The 27599-nt window shown below is 35.4% G+C and overlaps 4 protein-coding genes across 8 annotated transcripts; 3 read left to right on the top strand and 1 right to left on the bottom strand.

Annotated features, from left to right (window-relative positions):
• Positions 1–106: 106 nt before the first annotated feature.
• Positions 107–12312, bottom strand: LOC132186220 (chorismate synthase). Of its 2 annotated transcripts, XM_059600081.2 has the most exons (11): positions 11381–12312; positions 11154–11252; positions 10763–10962; positions 8141–8334; positions 7804–7912; positions 7383–7696; positions 6123–6228; positions 5818–5987; positions 5002–5083; positions 3264–4883; positions 107–502 (listed from the first exon to the last, which is right to left on the bottom strand). In XM_059600081.2, exons 1-11 carry the CDS (start codon positions 11446–11448, stop codon positions 342–344), a joined length of 3123 nt encoding a protein of 1040 aa, XP_059456064.2. In that variant the 5' UTR covers positions 11449–12312; the 3' UTR covers positions 107–341. The 2 variants fall into 2 exon arrangements, with proteins under 2 accessions (XP_059456064.2, XP_059456063.2); XM_059600080.2 differs by having other exon boundaries at positions 5818–6228.
• A 3515-nt stretch (positions 12313–15827) lies between these two features.
• LOC132186374 (Ribosomal L5P family protein) lies at positions 15828–18293 on the top strand. The gene is made up of 3 exons (XM_059600309.2): positions 15828–16123; positions 16687–16887; positions 17683–18293. The coding sequence occupies exons 1-3, from the start codon at positions 15872–15874 to the stop codon at positions 18022–18024; spliced, it is 795 nt and encodes a 264-aa protein (XP_059456292.1). The 5' UTR covers positions 15828–15871; the 3' UTR covers positions 18025–18293.
• Positions 18294–19720: 1427 nt separating this feature from the next.
• LCBK2 (Diacylglycerol kinase family protein) lies at positions 19721–24494 on the top strand. The gene is made up of 12 exons (XM_059600308.2): positions 19721–20348; positions 20504–20580; positions 21484–21537; positions 21640–21699; positions 22015–22092; positions 22255–22301; positions 22419–22459; positions 22598–22682; positions 22764–22878; positions 22993–23115; positions 23228–23328; positions 23979–24494. Exons 1-12 carry the CDS (start codon positions 20168–20170, stop codon positions 24106–24108), a joined length of 1092 nt encoding a protein of 363 aa, XP_059456291.2. The 5' UTR covers positions 19721–20167; the 3' UTR covers positions 24109–24494.
• Positions 24495–25087: 593 nt separating this feature from the next.
• On the top strand, positions 25088–27206 carry LOC132187608 (Nuclear transport factor 2 (NTF2) family protein). 4 transcript variants are annotated; one of them, XM_059601972.2, is made up of 6 exons: positions 25088–25595; positions 25903–26057; positions 26442–26508; positions 26672–26715; positions 26802–26896; positions 26982–27206. In XM_059601972.2, exons 1-5 carry the CDS (start codon positions 25241–25243, stop codon positions 26859–26861), a joined length of 681 nt encoding a protein of 226 aa, XP_059457955.2. In that variant the 5' UTR covers positions 25088–25240; the 3' UTR covers positions 26862–26896; positions 26982–27206. The 4 variants fall into 4 exon arrangements, with proteins under 4 accessions (XP_059457955.2, XP_059457954.2, XP_059457953.2 ...); XM_059601970.2 differs by having other exon boundaries at positions 25090–25595; positions 26672–26723; XM_059601971.2 differs by having other exon boundaries at positions 25089–25595; positions 26802–27206.
• Positions 27207–27599: the final 393 nt, after the last annotated feature.

Genomic DNA, 27599 nt, shown 5'->3' with positions numbered 1-27599 from the left:
TTGTAGTGAATTAGATAGTTTGATTTTTTTTTTTTTTTTGGAGGCACGTCATTTCCACATGTTATTATTATTATTATTATTAAAGTAAAAATGTGATTTGAGGGAGTAGAGTGAAACTTTTTAAACATATTTACTAACTTCACCCAATCTACAGGTGGATGAAGTGTAATTAACCCACAATTTGACTAAAGGCGAATTGCAAGAAAAATCCATTAATTACACTAAGCCACCTAATTTCTCCGGAAAGAAGGATAATAATCCCATCATTGATGCAAGGAGTTACACATCTGATCAAGAGACGTTGATACATAGCAATATTCACAAGCACAACCACCAATCAACTATCTATACCCAAAACCCATGTCCAGTTCATGACCATAAATCCCCTGACCATGGCCACCACCGGGAAAAGACTGAATCTGCTTTGAATTTGACCTGAGTTCCAGCTCAATAAGCCTTTGGATGGCCTCTGGGTGATTACTTCCACCACCAACTTCAGGAGCTGAAAATAGATAAAGAATGAATGAGAAAAAAAAAAAAATGCAATTTCTCACATGATAAAAGGAAAATACAAATATCACCCTTGGATTTTGATTTTGTGTCAATTTGGTCCCTACACTATCAGTTTTACCAATTTAGTCCATGCATTTATGACAATTCTAACCTTCTATTAAAATTTTCCGCTAAATCTAATCAATGTTTTGTCAAATAGGTTAATTGGTTAAACGTCCATAATAGGTAGTGCAACCAAAATCCACGGATCCTTCTCCTTATGGGTGCGACAGTGTGGCTTTAGAAGGAATAGATAAAACTGGAAGCAAAAACAAGACAAGCTGTAGACAAAGAAGAATGAAAATCCTAGAAAAGAATGGAACTATGATGGGGATGGCCTAAATCTACCACTGGAAGTAGCAAACCTATGACCAGCTGAGTGAGTGAGAAGGAGAACAAAGAGAAATGAGTTATTATTTTGTAATATAAATTTGAGATAAAGGATAAATAATGTCATTTCACTATTACTAATGATATGGCAGAAAATCATATGCAACTCACATGACTAGATCTATTAAATCTAATAAAAACATAGGGTTGATTTGTCATAAATGCAACGTGCAGGGATTAACTAGTTCAAATTGAAAGTGTATGGACTAAATTGATACTCATATTCAAAGTTCAAGGGTTATATTTATAAATTTTTCCCATGATAAAAGCATAGATAATAAAAATCAAAGTCCAGCAGCACCTCGGAAGATTTAACATTCAGTTGGTCTATGGTACATTGAAAAAGACTAAATAATAATATTTTTTAAAAGTGCTTCGTCATATTTGGAGCTCATTTACAAAGACTGGTTCCTTATGGGTAGCATGGGTTAAGGAGTACCTTCTAAAAGGGAGAAGTTTTTGGATTGTAAGAGTCCCGCAATCCAGTCATGGTGTTGGAGGAAACTGTTACAGTTGAGAAATTTATCCAAGGTTTTCCTTCGGTTCAAGGTGGGTTCTGGTGATACTATATTTTTATGGCATGATTGGTGGCATCCAGAAGGCACATTTATGAGAGGTTTGGCCACCCGAGTTATGCATGATGTTGGAGGTAGGCTCGAAGATAAGGTGTCCTTGCAGAATGGTCAATGGTGTTGGAGAGCTGCTCAGTAAGAGGATCTTGTTCACATTCAGAGTCAACTTCATGTTGTGGATATAGTTGAGTAAGATCAGGCTGTTTGGATCAATTCCAAGAAGGAGGTTCATTCTTGTGCTGATATGTTGGAGTTTATAAGATTTAAATGTTTGAAGGTTAGTTGGTGGAGGGTTATTTGGCACTCTTTCTCTATCCCTAGGCATGCTTTCAATCTTTGGCTTGCTGCAAAGAATAGGTTGTCTACGGGAGAGAATCTGAAATGGGGACTTATGGGTGACAATCTTCGTGTTTTTTGTAGAAGTTGCATTGAGGGAAGGTACCACCTCTTTCTTTGCAGTTTCAGCCGTAGGGTGTGGAGGCAAATTGTAAATATTTGCTTGATTTCTGATCCTGTTCTGAATTGGGATGATATTCTCTTATGGGGAGGCTGATTTGAAGCGTCGTTCCTTAAAAGCTTCTCTTTGTAAACTCAGTCTTGGTGCTGTGGTTCATAATGTATGGAGGCACCGAAATGATATCAAGCATAGTAATCAGATTAAGACCGAGGAACGAATTGTTAAGCAAATCGTTTGGGAAGTCGGGACTCAAATAATGAGTAAGTCATTTTGGGATGAGTAGAGAAAATGTGGCACTCTGCAATAACTGGAACTTTCTAGTAACGCTTCTGATGTGATGGCTCTATGGTGCTATTTCCTTGTGTGTATTGCTTTGCTTTGGCTCTGTATAGTTGTAAGGTGTTGATTGTAAGTTTTTCTTCTGTGATTCCATTTCAGTTTAGCAGCTGTTTTGGTCTCCGTGTCTGTCTGCAGAAGTTGGGTTTGGAGGTAGTTTATTGCTGATTAGCAACGGTGTTCCAGTTTTGACTTGAGTGATTGTTGTTTTGATTATTAGGTTATAAAAGTTTTGCTAATACATTATTAAAAATACACACACACAAAACAGAGTGTGATTATGCATCCAGCATTACTTTCCACATACATTGCGAAGTAATTCTAGAAGTCTCTTTTGTGTCACTCTTGTGTTCTTTCAAGAATAATGTGGCTCTTAAAATTACCATTTGACCAAAATCCAATAATGATCAATCACAAGCCCAATGGTGATTTTAAGAGCTACATTATTCTTGGAGGGACACGAGAGGAATTGTGTGAATCCCGGTGACAATGGTACTCTCACTTGATGGCCACCTCATGGAAAAGAACTCATAAAAGGCTGCTCTAGTCAGCCATCTAAATTGTAACATCAAGGTAAATGAAGTGGAGAGGATTTCAATAACTTCACATTCAGGTTACCAGTGTGAAGCAAAGTCTCGTTCTATTTGAAGAATTTTTCAGTCACTTCCAAAAATAGAAATTCATAAATTTCATTGAAACTAAGTTTCATAAAGCTGACTTCTAAAGGGCAAGCTTTGACTTGATCAAGTAGAATCCTATAATCCTAAGGCAAGACAAACTTGGGCAGGTGAACCATGTGTAACACAATTTGGTCACAAATGCAACCATTTCAGTGAAAACTACCACAAGCCAATCAAAATACACAAGGGAAGCAATTAGTCACATAGTTGATCAAAAAAGCATGTAATAATGAGAAAAAAAGCATACACAGACTAATAAAGCAGTAAGTGCTTTACCTGGCGGTCGCATTCCAAGACCAGCAAAGTTGGGCTGCCGGTGACCAAAAGGAAAAGCTTGCAGTGGGTTGAGTTCAGGCGCAAAACCAGTCATCTGATTGTTAACATGAGGAGGCAGAGGTGCACCCCTATTTGGCTGAGCCGGCATTGGTGCACTCCTGGGAAATCCTTGAAGCATGTGAGGTGGAGCGAAGTTGCCTGACATATGCATCTGTTGCAACATAGGGTGATGACTGGGAGAATCAAACCCAGTCAATCCAGTGCTAGGGTGATGGAACGGAGGACGAAGAATATTTGCAGGAAATTGATGATTTGGAGGATCATGACGGATGATTCCCTCTGGTGGCATAAACTTCATCTGAGAAGTAATATTACCAGGATGAGAATCTAATGGATGGAATAACGGTCCTGCATGATTAGAATGAGGGGGGTGAAGCTGTGGGGAAGATGACTGGATGCTAAGATTCTGATAGGGAACATCAGGCTCCCTCACATCATAAGGACCACGAAGAAAAGGTGGACCTTCTTGACCTCCCATGAAAGATCTTTCATCTTTGAAGATGTTGAAAGCTGCTAGTTTTTCAGCAATGTCAACTTCAGTGTTTGGGAAGGGTAACAACTCAGTTCTAGCTGTATTCCCAGCAGTCGCATAGTTTTGAAGGTTCAAAGGAGCATTAGCTGTAATCAAGCTATCCTCTTCAGGAAGTCGCATATCAACAGGGCCGTCAAAGCCATCAAGCTTAGACTTTAATCGAGTATGAGGCTGTGCTGAATCCAGTCCTCTTTGAAGATCATCAAAACCTAACCATTGCTCTTCAATCTTTACAGGTTTGGTTTGCAGTCTTTGCTTGGAGGTCAAAACATTGCTTTCATAACTAGTTGTATTGGACCCAATTTCATTTTTAAGAACAAGGCCATCATCCATAACAGGAAAAGGAAACTCATGAGGCTGTGAAACATCAACTCTCGCAGACCCAACTGAGCCTCTCTGGACGGAAACTGGTGCTCCAACTGACTGCAGCTCCTTCATAAAAGCAGTTCCAAAGAGTGTTTCAAGAGTCAGATTCTGTGAATTGGAAGATTTATCAGCATTTACCTCTTTTGTCTGAGGTGCAGTGTCAAAACTTGCCCCGTCACTGTTATGTGGTTTATCTGAAGATCCGATGTCTAGATTGGGGGATGGTGCAATATCTTTCAGGCCTGTTCCCTTCTGTAACAGTGAAAGGAGGTGCTGAGATGCATGATCATCAATATTAGCTTTTGGCTGCTCAGCCTTTGCCTCAGGAATGCTCAAGACTTGAACAGGTGGCCGCAAAGTCGAGCCATTTTCACTAATTTCTGACAAAATTGACTGTTCAAGGTATTCACAAGTAAGGACAGCTGGAACCGCCTGAGGTTTATTATTCTTGTACAACTGCTCAGAATTTTCAACTACTGCAGATGTTATATTTGAAGTCGTATGCCCCTCTGCAGGTTTGGAGCTTTCAGAAGGAAAATTAGGTAAAATGTTCTCAGTATTCTTCAAATCAGAAACCTGGGATCCAACTTTCTCACCACCAACAATCAAAGAGAGCAAGTCATTTGGCCCGCTGGAGGAGAGATCATCCACCGGTTTCTTTTCTGCAATAAGATGAAACGAAGAATCAGAGCTTAAAGCATATTATTTGATATCAATGTATAACCAATTTAAGTTGAAATACTCCAAAAAATTAAATATTCAATATCGATACAAGCATACCTTCTTCAAGAAACCAACGAGCAAACTTGGAAGAATGGGCAGCACGAGGGCTCCAAGCCTCATCTGCTTTACTATCATGATGCTACAGGCAACAAAAAGATTTGTGAGGGATACAACATGTTGAGGACATTGTAACTAAAACACGAAAACGAAACATTTTTTCCAAACACACATCCACTTCTACAATAATATGTATGTCAACCAAAAATTAGCAATGCATCCATTCATAGGACGAAGAAGTGAAGAACCACTGCAATGCGCAGTTGAAAAAGATCTGACGGAAGATTTAAAGGCAGATCATACATTTAAAACTAAAATTCAACCAATAAAATTGATTTGACCTCACGTGGAACTTAAATTAGAACCAAAAGAGTACATACAGAATACACCATTATTTATCAGTTGCTTGACCAAATTTCCTGATAAGAAAGCATGCTTGTATTCTATATGCATTCTTTTCATGTCAACATGGTACAGATTCAGTGAATAAAAACTAGAGCAGAACTCATCATTAATAAACCTTCAACAACCTAACTTTTCGACTCCCATTTATGAGGTAAACAGATATCAATAAAGACATCAGTTAGACAAGTTAATTACACTCATATGCCAAATATCATGGAAACAACAGAAAGAATATCATGGCAACAGCACATAAAAAAATATATATCATTTTTTTTTTTTGGTAATGATAAATCAAAAATATATCAATAATTAGTTGTAAAAGATTTTAAACATTGAATTGACATTACAGTGAACCAAGAAAAAGGGAGTATGAAAGTGGTATCAAGAAATCCTATTAGAAATCGTGATTACCTCAGTGAAACTAGAGGACCCACCATCGCTTGATATTAAAGTGGAGCCAAAAAGCTTATCTAGGATTGAAGTTGAATGAACTTGATTGGATTCATCAACTATTTTATTCCCTGTCACCTTCCCAGCATTAAGCTCAATGGCTTCTATATTTTCTGAAGTTTCCAAGGCTTCTGAAAGATGAGAAGTATTGTGCAATTGACTATCCACATAAATTGTCTTACTAGATGGTACATTCAGATTCTTGTCACTCTTGTTACTAATTGAAATATTAATAATAGTGCTTCCCAGTTGCTGCTCAATCAAACCTTTCTGCTCTGCCGATTGTTTCTCCACTTGATTATCGGAAGTCCCATCTAACATTTGGTTACCTTTGGCATTTGAAAGGCTGTTCCCAAGTTCAGGATTCACAACCTACAGAAGCAGCAGACACATGTCCTATTACCGAGAGGAAAAGCAAAAGATGACACATAACACAACTCAATCTTGAGTCAACATATAATTGCTATTAAAAAAAAAAAAAACCTAAGCCAGCATATACTGAACCTAAACAGCAGAATGGTCAGCAAGTGGAAACCACATACAAGTGACAGTCCACCATATATTTAACAAACCTAAGCCAGCATATATTTGAATTATCATATAAACACCACATACAAGTGACGATCCCATTCTTCGTTAACAAGAAATCTATTACTTATCAAAAAAAAAAAAAAAGAAATCAGCCTTGCAAGATACAACATTTCTTGGCATTCTTAACAAGACTACAAAGAATCAGTAGATAATATGACCCTCCTAATAGGTCAAATATCTAATTAATAAGTTTCCTACAAAAACCATCCTTCATTAATAAGTTTTTTTTTTTATATATAAGTAATGTTGTATTTATCAAAAAGCGCAAAAGGGCGCAACTCTAGTACATAGGAAGTATACAAGAGGACGCCTAAGAAACCATCCTTCATTAATATGTTAGAGAACACGTATAAACAGCATTCCTAGAAACATATATGAATGTATTAAGTAGCAGTACAAATACTTACAACTCTTGAAGCCCATGGAACTGCAGGTTAAAAAAAAAGAAGAGGAGGAAAAAAAAAAAAAAAAGAGAAAGCAAAATCCCCCTTCCTCCCAATAATTTTTAGGCTTGTTAAGTTATAACTGTCAAGGGATCTTATATTTGCATTTTATTCATTATGATGAGGGTTTACACTTCAGAGAAAGTACCAAGTTCAGGTAGAGTTACTCGATATTGCTACTGACTTTTCAGCTACTTCCTGATGACTTCTCATACATTAGAATATCTTCCAATAAACTAGGAAAATGCAAGCAAGGCAAAATTGTGATTTGAAACTTCAAAGAAAATGGAGCTATACTTCCAAATCAAAACAAAATAGCAAACTGCTTATTTGAGCCACTGTATCAAAAAACCAAACAATTAAAGAACAAAATACTTGAAGCAAAAAGAAAATGCATGACCAGCCAACTTCTTAATGCATTTCTCTTATTTCTTTCTCAAGATAACCAACTTCCCCACGCATATAAATCTGATGAAAATAAAAGATGGTTACCTCCGTTGTACGGGGATGAATTGCAGGCTTGGGTCCAGAGTTCCTTTCCGAAATCGTGCTTGCAAAACCTGGTGGTACAAGTGGTCTGGATTGAGAAATTTGTGGGGGGAGAGAAGGTTTTTCAGAATCTTTATTCGATGTTTTTATTATCACGGGGTAATCAGATTCATTGCTTCTATTCAAAAGTCTCTTCTCATCTTTTGAATCCTCCAGCAGAGTGGTTAGGTCAAACTCATCTTTACGCTTATCTGGATTTAACTTCTGCTTTTCTTGGAATGCTTTATGTTGTTCCTTTCTCATTAACTCAAAGGAAGCTGAAAGGCAAGTCACCAATTTTAAACTTGCACATTAGAGAAGCAGTTTAGCAGTTAAGATTCATATATACACATACAAGTCAATCTGGCAGAAACATGCAAATTACCTCTTCTCTTTCTTTCCTCTTCTGCTCTATCCTCACTTGTATACTCAGAAGAACCAAATGTTTCATCGTTGAGTGAATCATTGCCTTCCCTGCGTGAGTGAGGTACTGCCTGAAGAATACATGGTAGGAAAAATCACATCAGTTTTTAGGAGGCTCATCCAGCATGAATTGCAACCTTTTTTCATTCTGTTTGCAATACATTTATTCTTTAAGCTAGATAAGATCATACAAGAACATTAAAAACTTGATGCATAACTCCAAGTCCACAACTATAGGCATTACGGTACGATATTTTTCTAAACTAGCATTGAGAAACAAAAACAATAACAATCCTAACCTTATAAGGACGAGGAGGATGGTATGGCTCATTGCTCTTACTAAGCTGGACGGGTTCATTAGCTCGAATCTTTGGAGCCGACACTCCGGCTGCATATCCAGATGGTCTTGGAAAAGAACCACTACCAAGAAGTCCATCATGCTCAGGAACTTGCCAAGATCGCCGAGGTTGGTTGCCATAACGTCTACCAGAATCTGCATATCGATGCGAGTAGTCAAATGATACAAAAGACAGGTTACAGATCAGTTGCTTGTTCTAGACAAACCCACAACCAGCACACCACTTGAAAAACAAAATATTTTGTGATATTACTGGAAAATTAGGCATTGCATGACAATGCTTTATGCAGTACCGAGATAGGCATAGATAGAATGCTCAATTAAATTATAGAATGACAATAGCACATTTACCAACGCAATCTATTTCATTTGCTTTCAGGACACATATGAACAACACACAGGCATTAAGAAGGGGGTAAACCCACGTTGATTAGGTGACAGACATAAATCGACATGTCTGGATACAAGAAGACGCTAAGGTTAAAAAATGTTAAGTAAATTCTTTTAAGACATCTTAGAGACTGAGTTTTGAAAAGATGATAAATTTTTTAGTCAATTGGATATTGCAAGACAAGATTTTAATAAATAATTGATTGTTACAACAAATTTAGTGAGCCTTTGTCCCAAAGTATTTGACTTGTTAATTAGCAGTCTAGTACAAAAGGAAGGTGCTAAATATATGTTGTAAGCCTGGCCTTTTCAATGAACTATTATAGGTGATTACACCAGCTCACCCAGATGACACATATAGCATAGAACAAACCATGGTGATAATAAGAAAAATAAAAAATAAAAACCTTTTTTCTTCTTTTAATTGATGATTTACACACAGACCTAGTGGCTCCTTAACCCACATACCTTCCTCCCATTTTATGGAGGAGGTATGACTTATGCTAGAGCCAAATGGATAAAATAATTTCAAAGGCACCAATATTTTTTTTTAATAAGTAACACAATTTTTTTTTTTTTGATAAGTAAAGATATATTTATCAAAGGCGCAGAGGGGCACAACCCTAGTACACCAGGAGTATACAAGAGAGCGACTAAGAAGAAGAGAAAGAAGAAGAAAATCTAAAAAGAAAATCTTGGAAGCTGATCACTATAGGGTTGAAGAAAAAAACACAAGAAGCGCAATCGAAGTACATAAGAAGTATACAAGAGAAAGCACCAAGCTAGCAAAAGAAAGAAGATCAAGAAAAACATGAAAGTTAGAAATGTTCAAGTAAAAAGCAGTTGCCAGTGAACAGGGTCTTGAAGAAAAAATCATTTAGTTCTACCACTATTTATTTATGGTCTTCAAAACTTCGATCATTTCTTTCTCTCTAAAGACATAACCATCTTCCATATAGCAGCATTCCAAATTCTACCAAAATACCCTTTCCAACAAGCAAAGAGATCTACCACTCGACTAGGCATAACCAACGCCAACCCAACAAGGCTAAAGAAGGAATTCCATAGGGCTCTAGCCATCTGACAATGTAGTAAAAAGTGGTCCACTGACTCCCAACTCAACTAACATATAGTAGGGAATTTTCCGCAATGGATGAAAGCCTAACAAAATGCAGCACCAATCAACCACAATGACATGCCACTTTCTAAGATTATCCACTATTAGAATCTTCTCTAAGGCAGCCGACCAAGCAAAGAAAACCACTCTCAAGGAAGCCTTATTCCTCCAAATACTCCTCTAAGGGAAAGGAATACTATTTGCGGGGAACAAGGACATTGTAGTATGACTTAACATCAAACAAACTTCTCTTGGAATGAACCCAACAAAGCTTATCTTTGCCATCTTGTCCAAATCTGAAGGAGTACAACAAATTGAAGAATAAGATAAAGAGATCCACCTCTCAGTTGTGAGCCACTCTGAGAACATTAACATTTCATTGATGAGAAACACTAGAAAACTCCAAATGATCTACCATAGAAGCATCCTTACAACGGGCCAAATAGAACAAGACTAGAAAAGTTTCCTTGAGGGCCTGATCCCCACACCACACGTCATACCAGAATTTAATTTTGAAGCCATCTCCAACCTCAAATTTAGTATGACTAGAAAACTCTCCCCAACCCTTCTTGAAATTCTTCCATAGCCCCACCCCATACGCCCCCACGAACCTCATGAGAACACCATCAACCCCACACACTACCATATTTAGAGTCCATAACTACCCTCCATAAGACCTGTCTCTCATGAACATAACGTCAAAGCCACTTTCCCAACAAAGCTTGGTTGAATGAAAGTAAATTGTGGACCCCAAACCCTCCTTCAGAGATCAGAGAACACGCCTTAGACCAGGTGTGCTATGCAAACACAACAGACTCATCAGCCACGTTTCAACACGTAATTTTGCATGTCAAAAGCCTACTAACTATTGCAAGATCCATATTGGAAACAACTTTATCCAAGATGACTGTTACACTACACCAAGAATAAAAAATCTAAATATGCACACATAAGCATAGAAAAAAAAATGCATACACGACTATACACACACACATATTAAACAATTTAATAGTAATCAAAATATCAACATAAGCATGGACTAATCCAATGTCTTACCTGACTCCCAATCAGATTGTGAGTCACTGTCTCTTTCACTCCGTACAGAACGACTTTCCCATCTTCCCTGGACACCCCGAGAATAGCTACTCAAATCCCCTCTGGTAGGTGGGGATGAACCATATTCATTACGCCTGAAACTTTGTGATGACAAACCACCAGAAATTCTTTGCCGATCTTGGAAAGAATCCTCCAACTCACTAATTTTGTTTAATAAAAAAAAAGGATTAAGAACAAGGCATAGTTAATGCATGGGTAAACCAGAAGCAGAAACGAAAGCAATGCAAGGCAATGCTACGCAGACTAAACACCGCATTCTTTCTTCATAATTCACAAATTTGGACCATACAGATAGATTTTACAAGTCCACATATAAGAAGTAAAATCTTACCTTAGAATAGATGGGTCAAACCCACCAGGCAACTGTTTGCAAACATCCAATTCGCATAATGACAATAAGAACTCCCTTGTATATGAAAATCTCAACTTCCTACATCATTAAAACAATTTTTTTTAATCAAAGACACAAAAAGGGAAGAAGCAAAAACAAAAGAAATATTCAAAAAGAGAAAATTCAACCATGAAAAACTGGAAAAAAAGCAAAAAGAAGTTCGTTACTTGTGTGATTCATGATTCGTTTCCGCCGGCTGGTCCAATGAGTTTTGGTCTTCGTTCTCTGAGCTCATTCTGCAAAGTTTAGTAAAAACAATATCCTGGTAGCAAGAAATCGGCGTGCGGCCTCAGCCAAGGAAACAAATACTCGGAAAGCTTCAACAACTCTAACAAAATCCCTTGCCCATTAAAGAATGCCCAGATATCATATCACCCTTTGAACCACTAAAAACACCCCCACCTCCTTGAATTTTCAACAAGTATATCCATATATTGATAATCCAACTCCTAATTCAATAGACTACGCTGGTAAACCCTATATTTTAGTGCAACCAAAGTACTAATTCCGGCTCATCCATCGATTTTTATAGCATTTCCAAGCAATATTTCAACCCCAACTTATCTAAATCAGATCAAAATCCAAACTGCTAACTCTAAGAGCTTGCTTCTCCTTTCTACGATCTACCTCAACCTTGAATAAAACCCCAACGAAACCAAAAATTCAGACACCACCCAAACTCCCTCTCCGCAATTCCAACGATCTTCCACAAACCTATTCTCAGAAATTCAATCCCAAAACATTCATATGTATCTCACAAATCAAAAGCCGAATCTCGCACGATATAGGAAATGAATCAAGAAATTATCACCATAAGTTCCCGAATTTCGATGAAACTAGCTCTGTATAAGCATAGCGAGGCACAAATTCTAGGGTTTCAGTTTAATCTAGAAGAAGCTCCAAAAATTTAGGGTTTTGATATAGCTGGATCGGAAAGAAGAGAGAGACCATTACAGTAACGGACCGTGAAAATTAGGGTTTTGATCTGTGGGTTTTTGCATCTCTTTGTTGGAAGCAATCGATGAGAGAGAGAGTTTTAAGTGTGACAGAGCGAGAGAGAGAGGATGGCCGATGGTATGTCTTCCCGTTCGCTGTTGCAGAAAATACCATCACATTTTCACATCACTTAGTAAACAAATAAAAAAATAAAAAAATAAAAAAAATTATGCGAGAAAAAATGAATCGCACGCGCTTGTTTGGTTCGTGAACAGCACGCTTTCGTTCGTTTGTACATATATGGTCCTCACAGATTTCGATAACCAATTAGACCGGAATCAAAAGTATTGAAGAGTTGTTACAAAAAAAAAAAAAAAAAAAAAAAGTATTGAAGAGTTTAAAGATTATTAATTATATTGTTAATATCAGTTAAAATTAAACTAATCATTATACTAAATAGTAAAGTTTGATTTTTTCTGCAGTTTATAAAATAATCAGATAATTTCATTATTCATAATAATATTGCAACAGATATTCATAATAAGTATATTTTCCCCTAAAACAATATCTACGTGCTATATTTTTCATAATAAATTTTGTGACAATTAAATTTATGAAATAATTAATTTTTATTGTAATACACCAACATTTTTAAATGCATTTTCTTTATTCATTAATTATTTTATTTGTAATCCTCGTTTTGGTCATTTTAATGATAGTTTTTACCTTTTGTTTTTCTTTCATTTTTTGTATAGAATAGAAGTGTCCTATAAATACTACTACTTAAAATAAAATAAAATAAAATCACAATATTTTCATCGATAATTATTGATAATTATTTGCTTAGCAACTACAATATTCTTAATAAAATCAAGACTTTCTTCCAACCACACCTGATTTAGGGACTGATGGAGAGTTGTTCTCACAAATCCACTAATATATGAGCTGCTTTATTAGCCTCTTTACTTATTGAGTTAAGGAATTACATAAAATAAATATCATGATTGGCATTTCACTACCTTATGAAAATTTATACTCGTTCTCAAGGGGTAGTTTAATCGAATGGAAACCACGCCTCATGAAGCTAGCGGAGGTCACTAGTTCGAATCCCCATATCCCCTATTATGCGGATATGTCAAAAAAAAAAAAAAAATCTATACTCGCGTTTTTTTTTTTAAACAAAAAAAAAAAATTACAATTAATTGTTATTGAGTAAATGTAAATTACATGATATATTAAATTTTGGATTTATCTATGAATAAAAAATCATTTCACTATTTATTCACAATTACTACGTATAAATTTTAATCACGAGTTATATTGTTTATATTAATAACCTTAAATTTTTATATAGTATGTGATATTATCTAATGAATCTTAACTTTATATTTATATTATATAAACAAATGAAACTTAATATTTATGAGTTTATTTATGAATAATTGAGTTTTAACTTATTTATTAGGGACAACTTCACTGAACCCGAAATTGTCATTACTTTTGCCCTTAAAGCTCAATTTTTCTCAATATATCCATATTTCAATTGTTCACAATCTCACCTATCTATTAACATTTTGCAAAATACTCCAATTTGTTTTAGAAAAAAAAAAATTACAAATATTAAAGCGTTAGTCCGAATTTTACGGCATTTGCAAAAATATTCATGTCTCAATCTAAGCCGGGCTATAAATATTAGCTCTGGGGCTTTCTCTCCATATTATTCATATGAAGTGCAATTGAGTAACACTCTTTTTTGATTTAAAAAATATATAAATAAATAAATCTTCAAGGAGTAACTCTAGTTTTAAACTATGTCTAACAAAGTGGAGGTCACTAAAATCCCACCTCCCTCTTTTCCTCCCATTGTGCAGAATTGTCAAAGAAAAAAAAATAGTAACAATCTATTATTTTATTTTATTTTATAAAATTGTTGGAATTATTAGTAAGCAATTTGAATCCCAATCTATATCATTTGGCACGTACTTGGTATTATTCTTTCAAGCATGTGAACAAAATATAGGTAATGAAAAAAAAAAAATCAATCATTTTGCAAGGTTGACTACAAATTCTTATGGATATGGTAGTAGTTGATTATTATGGATTTCATTGGTATTATTATATATATTGCATTTGAATTGAGTAATGCTAATTATTTTATTTTATTTTTTTTAAAAAAAGGGTAATGTCTGTCTTGTCCCCATTTGTCCTTGCGCAGTAACATGGGGCAGGTGGCTTATGCATTGGTTAGAATAATCCCACGTTTAAGGGGTAGGTGGGAAAAAAGTGGCAATGAAATGCGGGTCTAAACCTTATTACTTTGAGAAAAATAAAATAAATAAATAAAATTGGTATGGTTTATTGTCAATTATAACTTATTAATACATATTTCAACAAAATCCAAGTATATTTCATGTCGAGTAATACTACAAGTTATTATTGTATCACTTAAAGAATGGTGTGGCTTCTAAAATTACTATTAATCTTATGATCAATCATAATTGAATTTTAATTAAATGATAATTTTAAAAAAATACCTTATTCTTAGAGTGACACAATATATATACTATATAAAATAAAACGTCTACATAATATACTGAAACTGTAAGAGGGAAACAAATGAACTAATATAGTAATATATAAATAAAAACTAAATATATTCATTATCAAATATCAATAATCTATAACAACACAACGAAGGGTTTCATTATAAGCTTGAACCAGAATTATATATGGGGCCATGTGGCCAGCTATGTAAATATTTTTCCAAACATAATTTGTTCCTTGATGTAGCACATTATTGATCCTTTATTAATATAAATCATAACTTTTTTTTTAATTTTTTTTTTTACAATAAATCATGACTCATTTAATTATGATGTTAAAAAGTGTTGGATTTGGTTTAGGGGTTGTAAAAAAAAAACTACAGCTACGTGTCATAGTAATAGTTTAGAGTTAATTTTAAATTTTTGACGAGAAAGAAAGTGAGTGAAATTAATTCCAAGTATAACTCAAAAGTGTTTATCATGTCTAAAAAAGGGCATTTAAGCCTTCTCACAAACACCTTTCATTTAAATATTAAATTCAATTTAAGACGCAAATAAAAGATAGAAGGAGACAATTAAATTGGTTACTCTATTTGGGTGGGATAGAAGGGACTTAAACAACAGAAATTACAAACGCTTACTAATTTCAATTAAATTATTGTTCGACTCAGTCCCATAAAAATATAAATTTACCTAACCACTTAAAAATTGCCTTAAGACAACCACCGCTGGTGATGGTAAATGGTAATAAAAAAAATTTATTACTTGAGAGAAATGTTTTTACTTGAAAAGATTAGTGTAAACGAGGTCCATAGCGAAAAGATTAGACGACGGGATGTCACGTGGTACTCAACCACTACGCGTAGCATAATCTTTTCGCTAGATAGCATAATCTTTTCGCTAGACGACATATCATGAACGACCTGTAGCACAACCACAAAACGTCTCAAAGCCCTAGGACTACCCCTTATCCTCTTCTCTTATATTCAGAGATAGCTGGACACTAAAATCTACCCTTGCTGTTTATAATTTTTACAAAAAACCCACAAGACCAACCAAAGCCCTCGGCATTCTGGTAAATAATTTCCAATTAAAGCCTATTTCGCCATCATTTACTCTAAAACCCCACCCTCCTCCTGCCAAAGGCTCTGTACGCACTTGACAGTGTGACAACCAGTCATGGCGAGTCCCTCTATCTTACGCTCCGCGACGTCGTCGTTTCACGGCCAGTTCCCGCTCGTTTCGGTCCCAGTGTCCGCCCGAGTCCCTCACGGAAGTCACGGAGTTCGGGTCGTCTCAGTGAAGGCGATGACTGGGGCAGTGCTGGTGGAGAAGTCGGAGGCCGAGAAGGTCAATCGGCTCAAAGCCACCTACCTCGAGAAAATCATCCCCAAGCTCAAGGAAGAGTTCTCGTACAAGAATATCCACGAGGTAACTATCTTTTTCGTTTGTACTCATTAGAGTAACACATCAATGAATTATATGAATAATTGGATTATCTGGATTTGGCTCATTAGGGGTTTATGGGGGTTTGATTTTGGAGCTGAAGAAGAGCGTTTTGGAGATTATGATATATCGATTTTTTATTACTGCTTTTAGTTGTGTATTGGCTTATTGAATGAGGTATATTTGTTTTAAGGGAAATGGTTTGAGGTGGGTTTTGTTTGGTTACTGAGAAAACTAATCACCATTAATAAAAAATCAACTAATTAGAGTTTAGTACTACGTAGATGAGCTCATGAGCTGGTCGTTCCATTTTTCTGGAGTCTGAGAAAAACAGAACATAGAAATAAATTTTCTTTTCGTTTGTTTTCCTTTATTTATTTTCTTGGTAGCCAAACAACAACATTATCGATTGGAAAAAAAATGGGGGGCCTTTTGGGATTTTTTGTTTGAGTTATTGTTCATTTTGTTGTCAGCAGATTTTGTGCTTTAGTATTTCAAATGGAATAGATCATGAATTATTTTTCTATCTTCAATTTGGCAATATATAGGTTCCAAAGGTTGAGAAGGTTGTGGTGAATTGTGGTATTGGGGATGCTCAGCAGAACTCAAAGGGTTTGGAAGCGGCATTGAATGACCTGGCACTCATTACCGGGCAGAGGCCTATAAAGACACGAGCAAGAGTTGCCATTGCCACCTTCAAGATCAGGGAAGGTCAACCACTGGGGATTGCTGTCACACTAAGAGGAAGCGTAAGCATGTTTTGTTCCTTCAAGTGTGGTTCTTATTATCTGAGCTGCTCTTAAGTTTGTTCCATTGATTTCTTCAATTTAGATTTTAGGGATATATGCTTTTTGTTGTCTGTAATGGTAGTATGTAGACCTAAAGGTTCATATCATCTTTTGATTTTATAATATATATATATAATCATTTGATTTTGATTCTCGATTGAATTGAATTTTATCTTATTTTGTAACTGGTAGTGCTTGAAATTGACCTGACCTGAATTATCTTATACTATCAACACAAACATTTTATCTCATGTGATGGAATTTTCATTGTTATTATGGTTATTAGTTTTTTTCATCGTCTCTTTTGAATGTGTCAGATAACATTGTGAATGCTCTAGACGATCTTGTAGACATCATTGCAATGATTATTCACTTGATTTTGACATGACTATTGTAGAGAGAATAGACAGAAGAGAAATAGTAGAGATGATGACTGTGCTCATCAAATCACAATGACTTAATTGCAAGAAATTGCTGTTCCTTATAATTGGTTTTCTTTAAGATTGTCTCTGTGTTTGTCTGCATGTGCCTATGGCATGTTTTTTCTTAAATATAATGGATTACTTGCCGCAAACTCTGCCATTCTCACATTGAACGAATCATAACCTATTTCTTGCAATATACATCCTTGTGCGTCTCTGTATTATCAAGAATTCAGTAATGCATCTTTGCCCACAGGATTATAAACTGGCATTCATTGCTTTTACCATACATATTAATTTTTTTTGCTTTATGCATGTTGTTTGTTTTTGACAGATAATGTATTCCTTCTTAGATCGGCTCATTAACTTGGGATTTCCTAGGACAAGGGATTTTCAAGGTGTAAACCCAAACAGCTTTGATGGAAATGGGAATTACAGCGTCGGGATTCGTGAACAGAGTGTATTTCCGGAGATCCCATATGATGCACTTGGTAAAGGAAGGGGAATGGATGTTTGTATTACAACAACAGCTAAAACTGATCAAGAAGCCCAAAGACTTTTGGCTCTCATGGGGATGCCATTCCGAGAGGGTAGTGGCACTACAACTTTGATGCGCAAAAAGAAGCTGAAGGCTCACCATTTTGATTCAAAATCAAGGGGCAGATCGCGGAGATAAGTGTTCCTTTTCTTCTTTTTTTTCCCAAGACCAAAGATTGAATTGCATCTTTTTGCTATTCTGTTGTATGTTTGCTCGTTATGCCCTTAGTGATGATGTTAAATGGAAATGATTTGGATGTGTAAATCATGCTGTTGTAATTGTGTAGTTGTCTTTCACATTTATATCATTTGGGCATATTTATTGTCTTTCCTTTCTGAAGAGGAAAATACTTCTTTATAAGAGTTATCTTCTCTGTTTTTATCAAATTCTTTGGTGCTTTTGACTGATTAAGGAAGTTTGATTTCTTACTGTCATTTAAGCAAGTCTACTAGCCTACTTCCCATTACTATTTGCTGAACTTAACAAGGAAACTGGGAAGTGGGTGGTATATGGCTTTGTTAAAAAAGTGTCAATATGTTGCCTTAATACCCGGAGTAATTTTGACTTGTCTATTGTTTGGGAAACAAAAATTGCTTGTGTTGCCCTTCATATCTACGCCTTCATGCCATAGCAAGCTCTCTCTCTCTCTCTATTGTTTGAGAAACAAGAAGCAAAGATCAATAACTGAAAATCGGCTTTGGAAAATTATTTGGGGGTAATTGTTAATCGTATTCAGGGAAGTCACAAGAACTGCCAAGCCATTCTCATTATCGAAATTGAAGCTCAATGGTCTCCTCCTTTTATATGGATTTGGGATTAGCAGATGGAATTTGGTTGGTTTGATATTGATGATTGTGGATTATGATTTGTAGATATGGATTAGCAGATGAAATCTTGCTATATCCTAAAACTAAGTAATCGAGAATATTGTTCCAACCACAATCTAGCAATTGAAGTTCACTCAAATGTATTGAGATGATATGACATTGGAAATCAGCGATTGAAATTCTTTTTGTAACTTTTGAAATGCTTAAACATTGGTGACTAATCCCTAATTTCAGGCTAGGGGAGTTAAAATAAAATTTTATTTCAAACTAGATTGGAGTAAATTTTAAAATATATGTGAGAATTAAAAATATGTGTATTTTAATTATGTCAATTTAATAAACTAAATTGTAGAAAATTAGTCGGCAATTTCTTGCTTAACTAATCTAAGCCACACATGGACCTTGAGCAGAAACGGTTAAGATTTTGTAAGTTGATTAGAGTTCCTCTCTCTCAATTGCCAACTTCTAAAGTGCATTTCGCATGAAAGATAAGGCCAAACTCCAAAGATGCCACTATCGGCAACTGTTGGTACAAATTCTGCTTGGGATTGTTAGCTTTTGTCATTTTCCATAATTGTGGCACTATGAGATGCGGCACATTGCATCTTGATTCTCTTGATCGAACATTGAGGGGTGGATGTGAAGTTCAACATTTGAATATATATTTAGATATAATTTTATCTAACAAATCTGATGTGTCACTTTCAACTAATCATTGGATTTATCTTTGTTAAGTAATAAAATAATAATAATAATTAATTTAGAGTGCTACATCAACATTATTAAATAATTTATGGCAAAAAATAAAAAATTAAAAAAGGAGATATTGAATGAAATTTCGATTCACACTTCTCATGTGTTCAAGAGATACGTAACAATTTTATAGACTAAAGGTTTGTTTGAAATTATGATTTCAATAAGTGCAATTTTAATTCGCACTTTTTCAAATAAGCATCACATAGTCTGCTTATAGAAATCGCAATTTTTTTTTATATTTTAAATGAAATGCTTTTTAAATCGCAATACTAAACGCATTATGTTTTGTGATATATTTTAAAAACACAGATTATTCTTGCGAAATCACAATTCCAAATGCCCATTTGCCTAACACAATTTACAAGAAAACTCGCTAAATTCATAGTTTTAATCAATATTTTCAATTGTCGTCACTCAAATGAGTTTTTAATATTTTTCAAAAAACCGTTTTTTTTTTTTTTTTTCTCTCTTTTATTTATTTTCTATGAAACCGTTGCTGTTCTCACTTCTCAGTATAAAAATTAAAAAAACCATATTGTACTTGAGAACGATCGCCAGAAACCGGATCCAATCCCAGGTCAACGGATTATGTTTACAAAATCTCTGATAAAGTGGCGCTAACAAAGCAGTAACATCGTTTAAGGACAGGAATCTAAAAAGGCAGGTACTTAACCGAAAAAGCACTGGAAAACAAAAAGATGTCGAGCATTTACTATCAGATAGCATTGGGAAGAGTGGGAGTAGCAATGGCAAAACCCTCGGGTTTCAGAGCCGAGCAACCCCTGGCACCTGATCTCTCCGCCGACCGTTCGATTCACCGAGGCGGGCCCTCCTCCATCTCACCCCGCCGCGACATCGTTTTCGTCGTCAATCCTCGAGGTCTCTCCTTGTTTTCTCCGAAGAATAGGCCTATTCAATTTCCTTTTTCTTTATTTCGTTTTGAGCTATCAAATTGAAGAGCATTATAGGTCCTCAACGAAAAGCTTCAGCTTCAATGACTTATTAATTTTTTTTTTGGCTTGAAATTGGAGCAGGTGCAAATGGTAGAACGGGTAAGGAGTGGAAGAAATTACTTCCGTATTTAAGGTCCCGCCTCGGTAGAGAATGCAATGTGAGTTCTCTCTTTCATTGAATTTTTTTTTTTTTTGTTCTTTTCGTTGTCAAGTGAACGATGTTAATTATCTCGGATTACACTGAATATGCATGAACCTGAGAGATATTCCGCCCCGTTTAAGTCACTATGAAATCTTGTGATGATGATTTTTCATGTATAAAATTTTATTCTGGACATGATGATAGTGGCCATTGTTAAATCATTACTTCAGTCCTAAACACTTAAATTGATAGGAAATAGTTAATTGTTTAATTTATTCTTTAATGCAGATTTTCCTTCACGTGGAGGGCCTCAAATTCTTCTTTAATAAGTAAACCCAATAGGTAAAATATTTAATTGAAAATATAAATATGGGTAACCTGTGGAGCCAGTTTTGAATCAGGACTTTAGATCTGGTACTATGTTAAATTACTATTTATCCCAAAAGCTTAAGTTAATAAAAAAATATAGTATTTAATAATTTATTTAATACGTCAACATACACTTTTCTCTATGTCAGGATCTTCATGTTTTTGTATTTTAGATGAAACCAATTATATAATTAGTCGATTCATTTTAATTTTCTTTGTTCTTATAATTCTTTTTGATCTCACATACAGACTAATCCAAATTATTTAGATTATATTGTAAAGAATTTCACTACGTTGTGGTAATTATTTAGGCATGATGGAGGATGTGGAGTGCTTTAGTTTTTTTAGAGTTCCAATGTATTTTAAATGTATAATGTTTGTAGTGAACTCATTTTTCTTTACCTTCACAAGTCATTTGTGATGATATTGATCACATCAACATTTATCCAGTCTATTGAGGGATGTTCCACATCTGTTACATATTTGTGCAAAGTCATTTGTTTTCTTGAGATTTGTTTCAGTTTGTGATGATTTTGTGTATTGTGGCCAGATATGTGAATCCTTGACTTCAGGTCCTTCTCATGCAATTGACATAACGAGGGAGGTAGGGATTGGAGCCTTTGTAGGTTGGGCTTGAACCTATTTTAGGTTCTGTTAAAGGGGTGGTCATTATTAGTTCTTCTACACTTAATCTTCTTGTATGCAGGCTATACGGGAGGGTGCAGATGCTGTGATTGCAGTTGGAGGTGATGGAACTCTTCATGAGGTGTTCAACGTTACATTTAACTCAAAACATATATTTACATAAGCAATTTGCTAGGATGAATGGATTTAATAAAGAGACAAGAATTTACTCATCGAGTATTCTGTTGTATAAACAATGGCTTCTGCCCAATTGCGGGCAAATATAAGTTTGTTCTAGATTTTGGTGTGAAAATTTTCTATTGGATTGTAACAATATGAGGAGTTGATATTTGGCAATTTTTTAAGCTTGGTAATTCATGATATTCACATTATTTCATACAAAAAATGTATTTAATAAAGAGAATGCTACTGATCCACATGGACTTGCAATAAGCAGGTTGTTAATGGCTTCTTCTGGGATGGAAAACCTGTTGCTAATCATGAAAGAGAGGTTGCTCATCCAACTGCACTTGGTGTGAGTGATACCATCAGTCTATGGTAGTTTTGATTTAGATCCTGCTTTCTGCTCATCTTAACTGCAAAATTCAGTCAACTGTAACTTGTTAGTCTGATTTGTGATCTGGTTTGCATGGATTTTTCTAGAGGAGATATAAAATTTTATTGTGCCTTCCTACAGCTCATACCCCTGGGGACTGGGTCTGACTTTGCAAGAACATTTGGCTGGTTAGTTCATGTCGCTTCGATCTCATTTCTCTTGATTCCATTTTCCTGTCTAATTTTAATTATATATTACATGTTCTAGATCATTAATTGTAGAATCTATTTTCATACATTCATCAGGAAAAATGATCCTCATGAAGCCATTGAACGCATAGCTAAAGGTACCTTTCAGTTTTCGTTTAATCCTTCTGTCCTTGTGCCATGCTTGTGTTGGTCCAAGACTTGAGGAGCTTCCACTAACTAATTCTTCATGTACATGACTTTGTCATTTATACTGTGCTAAGAAAGTTGTTTTTCAGGGCTGAGATCAAGGATAGATGTTGGGGTTATTAGTAGAGAACACGGAGAATTACACTACTTCATTAATGTTGCTGATATTCATTTGTAAGGTTAACTTGATGATTTTAGATTGAACGTTAAAGCTGATATTAAATATGTCACTACTATATCTATAAAATTTTGCAGGAGTGCAAAGGCAGGTTATTATGCTTCTAGATACAAGAGATTCGGAAATTTGTGCTACGTTCTTGGTGCTTTGCAAGCCTTTGTGGGGCACCGTAATGAAGACCTTAGAATCAGGGTCAGTGCAGTCAAAGTTCAAAAAAATAGTTTATACTTTTCCTTAACATTACAGAATTCTAGTCTTCTTTTATTTGCACCAAAAGTTTTGTTTATATGCTGTTTGTGGTTATAGGTCAATGAGGGTGAGTGGGAAGTATATTCTCAAGTGACAGCCATTTGCATAGGAAATGCTAAATATTTTGGTGGTGGCATGAAGATTACACCAAACGCTCACCCTAGCAACGGAAATTTGGAGGTAAAAAAGTTTTCCTGTGAATCTCCTTCCTAACTGATTGCCAGTTGTTTTAAATAATTCAAATTAGGTGCTTTGCCTTTAAATTTGAATTTGCCAAAAACTTTCTATGCAGGTTGTGATTCTTCAGGACTTCAAGTGGTATGACTTTATCCTAAAATTACATAAGCTATACAAGGGAACCCATTTATCGGTGGAAAATGTATCTTCAAAAAGGTTTTCTCTCTCTTTATGAGTGATGTGTTACATTGTTATTTCTGAAAAATGAGTGTAAATTTTCATATGCTTAATATGTAAACACCTTCTGTGACCCGCAAATTTTCATACACTTTTTGACTTAGGAGCAGCTTATTGTGGTAGGTAACAACTTGTAATTTGAATTTCTTTAGACTTGATTTTCATCTTGAGGATGTACTCTGTAATCAAGTTTTTCACTCTCCTTTTGCTGTGGACTGGTTTATTTGAGGTGTGTTGCATGTGCTAGTATTTTGATTTACCTTAGATGCATTTCAGCTATTAAGATATTTCTATATTAAATTTATATTCATGAACTTGTGTTGTTAAAAATTACTTTTGAGTATGGTGCTACATATCAAAATCAAAGTTCATGAAGCATTGTACTTTTAGTTTTAATTTTTTGGAGAAAAAACAAAAATTGGTGTATTTTGTATGAAAACTCAATTTAACTTTAATAAACTATCTATTAGCGTACAAAAATGAATGTAATTCTCATTTCTTTAATATTTTACTGGCGATTAAATTTGATCAGTTACTAATCTATTATGTCTTTTTTGAATTAACACTAAAGTGGACTCTTGGCTTCGCCACTGGTACCATTTAAACGTTTTTTTGTCTCTGTGTTGCAGTGTGCAGTCAATTGAAGTGGAGCACCTCTCAGGCGGTGGCAGCATATACATTCAATCTGATGGAGAACATTTAGGGTTCCTTCCTAGGAAGATTTGCAATTTACCTGCTGCAATTGAGATGATATGCTGATGCAAGCCCTGGAGAATGTTTCAAGTAATGTACAAGGTTGCTCATTTGCTTGAAGTGATTCATGTCTCTACTGATCTCTCTTTTTTTCCTTTTTTTCTTTTTTTCTCATTATTTTTTATTTATCAAAAAAAGAAATGAGAGAAAGGAACAACCCAACCAAGGGAATTAATGTGCGAGTCTTTCTGAAGAGAGGAAACATAAGTGACATGTATGGCATTGATTTGAAGAATCCAAGAACCCCTTTAGAAAAGTATGTCTTAGATTTTGTCTGTAACCAATGATACGAACCAATTTTTTTTTTTTTTTTTTTTTTTTTGTGTTTGGACTTGGCAGTTCCAAGTAGTGGCCCATTTTAGTTTTCAAAAGGTTTGGTATTCGTTGACAAATGTAGTGTAATGTTGACCTTTCACTAGCACTCCGAATGTGGCTTGAGAGAAATAAAGGGACAACAAATGACGAAGCTTTCATTGTATTTTTTTGTTTGAGGAACTTTTTTTTGTATTTTCTAGTAATTTGTATGGTAGACAACGACGTGAATTCTTCCTATAAACATGGGGTTGGGCTGGGTGGGGCAGATGACAAAAGAAGTTTCTGCAACTTAAAAGAAGGGCTGCAGGACCTACTTGTCGTCTTATTCTGCAACCTTTCTCTAAAAATTTGAACGGTCTAATAACAGGAAATCCTATTCCGGTTAGGAATAAAAATTCTTAACAATTTTGTTGTATGGAGTTCGAATATCAAATATGAGAGAATTCTTATAGGGTTTACGTGTCCGACCAGGCTTCGGACAGCCGGGTGCTCACATGATGAGACATGTAGGCTCTCTATAGGATATTTTTTTCACATTTTTTGATCAAATTAATGGCAATTCGGAAAAAAAAAAAAAAAAAAAATCCGAATCCCCTAAATAAACCAATTAGCTTTCGGGTCCGTGTCAGTGAGCCCATTCGTTCGACCCGACTTGATGAAGCACTTGTGTGCTCCTGGCCATAGAAAATCTGCTTCGGTTTTCTATGGCTGCCGTTATTTAGGCCTAAGATACTTGAAAGAACCCGCGGGAGACGGCTCCAACTTCCAACCACCAAACACTCTCTCTCTCTCTCTCTCTCTCTCTCTCTCTCTGTGTAGAAACATGGCAGCTATTCTCTCCTTTGCTTCCATCACTCCCCATCTCAATTCCCACCACCACACACTCATTTTCAAACCAAATTACTGTCCCAAAAAGTACAGATTGCGATGCAATGGAGAGAACCCAGGAAGCAATTCTTCGAGTAGTCGAGAATCCGAACCCGAGAATGCGCTGCTCAAGATAGCTTGGTATGGCTCTGAGCTCCTGGGAATTGCTGCTTCGTTCTTCCGTTCCCCGTCAAATGTTGAAGCTCCTGAAAGAGTTCTTGAGCTTGCTGGAGATGGGTCAGCAGTGATTGAGCGTGCCATAGTTGTGGAGACCATCAAAGATGACTTTGAAAGATCATATTTCGTCACAGGTTAGACAAACCCCCGTAAACAAATTTTACTGAAACTTTAGCTTTTATATGAGATTCTGATTTTCATTTTCTCTAGCCTGTGGCCACAAGCATAATACACAGATAAACCCTTTCTGTTGTTTCAGAAGAGGGCTGTCGGGCTATGTTCTTTGTTGCTTCATATGCTTGTTTTGAAATTCAATTGCAGGTTTTCTTAGTCCAATTTGACTTTTTTTCTGTCGTGCCTTAGAAATTTCTTCCCTTTTCCCTCTTATCTATTATGAGACGATTTGGCCTAACTGAACATTCTCCCTTTTCCAATGACTAGGGAACCTTACACTTGATGCTTATGAAGAGGATTGTGAATTTGCCGATCCAGCTGGTTCCTTTAAAGGGCTTCGCCGTTTCAAAAGGAATTGTACAAATTTTGGGTACCTTATAGAAAAGTCAAGTATGCAGCTGATGAAGTGGGAAGACTTTGAGGTGAGCTTTGGAATCTCATGTTTAGGGTTGCGGTTGAGAAATAAAGTTTTTAAATAAAAAATGTTTTTTGACAAAAATTTTATTTTTAAGCTTACGTCAAAAATACGTTACGGGCATTTTTGATAATTTTTAAACTTTTTAGACCTTTAAAAACGCTTTCAATTTTTTATTTTTGATAATTTTTAAACTTTTTAGACCTTTAAAAACGCTTTCAATTTTTTTTATCAAACATATATTTTTTTATTTTAAACGAGCTTTTTAAATTTTAAAAATACTTATAGGCACCTCAAACACACACCCAATCGGCCCTCATTCCACGTCTCTTTTATCATTTGAAGTTTCCTGGTTTGCCATCTCAGACATCAAATCCTCCTGTGATTGCAGGATAAGGGAGTTGGGCATTGGCGATTTAGCTGTATCATGTCATTTCCTTGGAAGCCCATTCTTTCTGGTATGTATTATGTTCTTATGCATCAAATTGTTCTAGCCAATGAACTCATTGGCGCTCTTTTGTAAACAGTTTCTTCTATTAAAGGCATCATAACATATTCACAAAAAACAAACCTGTTATATTGACTAAACCTGTGTATCTACCTACCTCTTCTATGCTGCAGCAACTGGGTATACAGAGTATTATTTTGACACACAATCAGGAAAAGTAAGCAGGTAAAAGTTTCACAATCTTATACATTCTTTCTATCTTTCCAACATTATCATTCTTGAGCTCTCCATGAAAATCTTCAGACATGTGGAGCACTGGAATGTTCCCAAAATGGCTTTACTGAAGCAAATTCTGAGGCCTAGCAGGGGGTTATGGAGCAAGAGAGTAGGTGCTTAAGGTATACATTGATGAAGCTTGTAGCTGAGTAGGTTTTGAAAAGATATACACTCCCAAATAATACTCAAATAATTATATGTTGATAGAAAAAGGTCGAGATGGTGACACTTCTCTCAAGACTGATGATTCAGTTGCTGTGATCTGCTTATGATCAGCATTGGAGATTTTCTCTTGGAAGCATTAGTTCAACTAGAGTTTATAGGAAAGAAAGAGATTTTACTTATTTGTGAATTAATATCGTGTTTAGAAAGAAATTTCTGCTTTTGGCATTTTTCCCAAACATTTGATCTTGCTACTGGTTTGTCACTTGTCACTGGTGAATATGATTTAGATAGTCAAAAATAAATTGATAACCCAAACGCTTGATTTATCCAAAATTTCAGAAGTTGCCAAAGTTTAAATACCTACCAAGAATGAATATTATTGCCATTGATTCAAAAAAAAAAAGCATTCGGTGCAGAAAATAAATAAATGGTATGGATCTTGCCACATAAGTCTTTAAAGACGAGTATAAAAAAAGTAAAGCAAGTAAAGAGGTGGCTTACCATTTTACCTTCAATGGAATGGCCAACTATCTCCTCGCCTTTTGAAGGGTGGTTAGCCGCCCCAAATGACTGGTTCGACTACTCCAAAAGGTGGATAGAATGGTTTGACCACTTCCAAGAAAGATATCGACCATCTCATTGGGGATGAGGGGTAGTTGA

The sequence above is a fragment of the Corylus avellana genome, chromosome 6 (genome assembly GCF_965113065.1).
Source record: "Corylus avellana chromosome 6, dhCorAvel1.hap1.2, whole genome shotgun sequence".
In the NCBI taxonomy this organism is placed as follows: Eukaryota; Viridiplantae; Streptophyta; class Magnoliopsida; order Fagales; family Betulaceae; genus Corylus; species Corylus avellana.
The sequence above is the reverse complement of the archived record's forward strand: the minus strand, read 5'-3'. Positions and strand labels throughout refer to the sequence as shown.

What these genes read in the sequence shown, in the direction of transcription:
- LOC132186220 (XM_059600080.2), bottom strand. Translation starts at nt 11,448, where the DNA reads ATGAGCTCAGAGAACGAAGACCAAAACTCATTGGACCAGCCGGCGGAA. An exon ending in ACAATCTGATTGGGAGTCAG is followed by an intron (nt 8,335 to 10,762) that starts GTAAGACATTGG and finishes ATCGATATGCAG; the next exon opens with ATTCTGGTAGACGTTATGGC. An exon ending in TCTTGGAATGCGACCGCCAG is followed by an intron (nt 503 to 3,263) that starts GTAAAGCACTTA and finishes ATCTATTTTCAG; the next exon opens with CTCCTGAAGTTGGTGGTGGA.
- LOC132186374 (XM_059600309.2), top strand. Translation starts at nt 15,872, where the DNA reads ATGGCGAGTCCCTCTATCTTACGCTCCGCGACGTCGTCGTTTCACGGC. An exon ending in CGTACAAGAATATCCACGAG is followed by an intron (nt 16,124 to 16,686) that starts GTAACTATCTTT and finishes GGCAATATATAG; the next exon opens with GTTCCAAAGGTTGAGAAGGT. An exon ending in CTGTCACACTAAGAGGAAGC is followed by an intron (nt 16,888 to 17,682) that starts GTAAGCATGTTT and finishes TGTTTTTGACAG; the next exon opens with ATAATGTATTCCTTCTTAGA.
- LCBK2 (XM_059600308.2), top strand. Translation starts at nt 20,168, where the DNA reads ATGTCGAGCATTTACTATCAGATAGCATTGGGAAGAGTGGGAGTAGCA. An exon ending in CAATTGACATAACGAGGGAG is followed by an intron (nt 21,538 to 21,639) that starts GTAGGGATTGGA and finishes TCTTGTATGCAG; the next exon opens with GCTATACGGGAGGGTGCAGA. An exon ending in GAAAATGTATCTTCAAAAAG is followed by an intron (nt 23,329 to 23,978) that starts GTTTTCTCTCTC and finishes TCTGTGTTGCAG; the next exon opens with TGTGCAGTCAATTGAAGTGG.
- LOC132187608 (XM_059601970.2), top strand. Translation starts at nt 25,241, where the DNA reads ATGGCAGCTATTCTCTCCTTTGCTTCCATCACTCCCCATCTCAATTCC. An exon ending in AAGATCATATTTCGTCACAG is followed by an intron (nt 25,596 to 25,902) that starts GTTAGACAAACC and finishes TCCAATGACTAG; the next exon opens with GGAACCTTACACTTGATGCT. An exon ending in TGAAGTGGGAAGACTTTGAG is followed by an intron (nt 26,058 to 26,441) that starts GTGAGCTTTGGA and finishes CTGTGATTGCAG; the next exon opens with GATAAGGGAGTTGGGCATTG.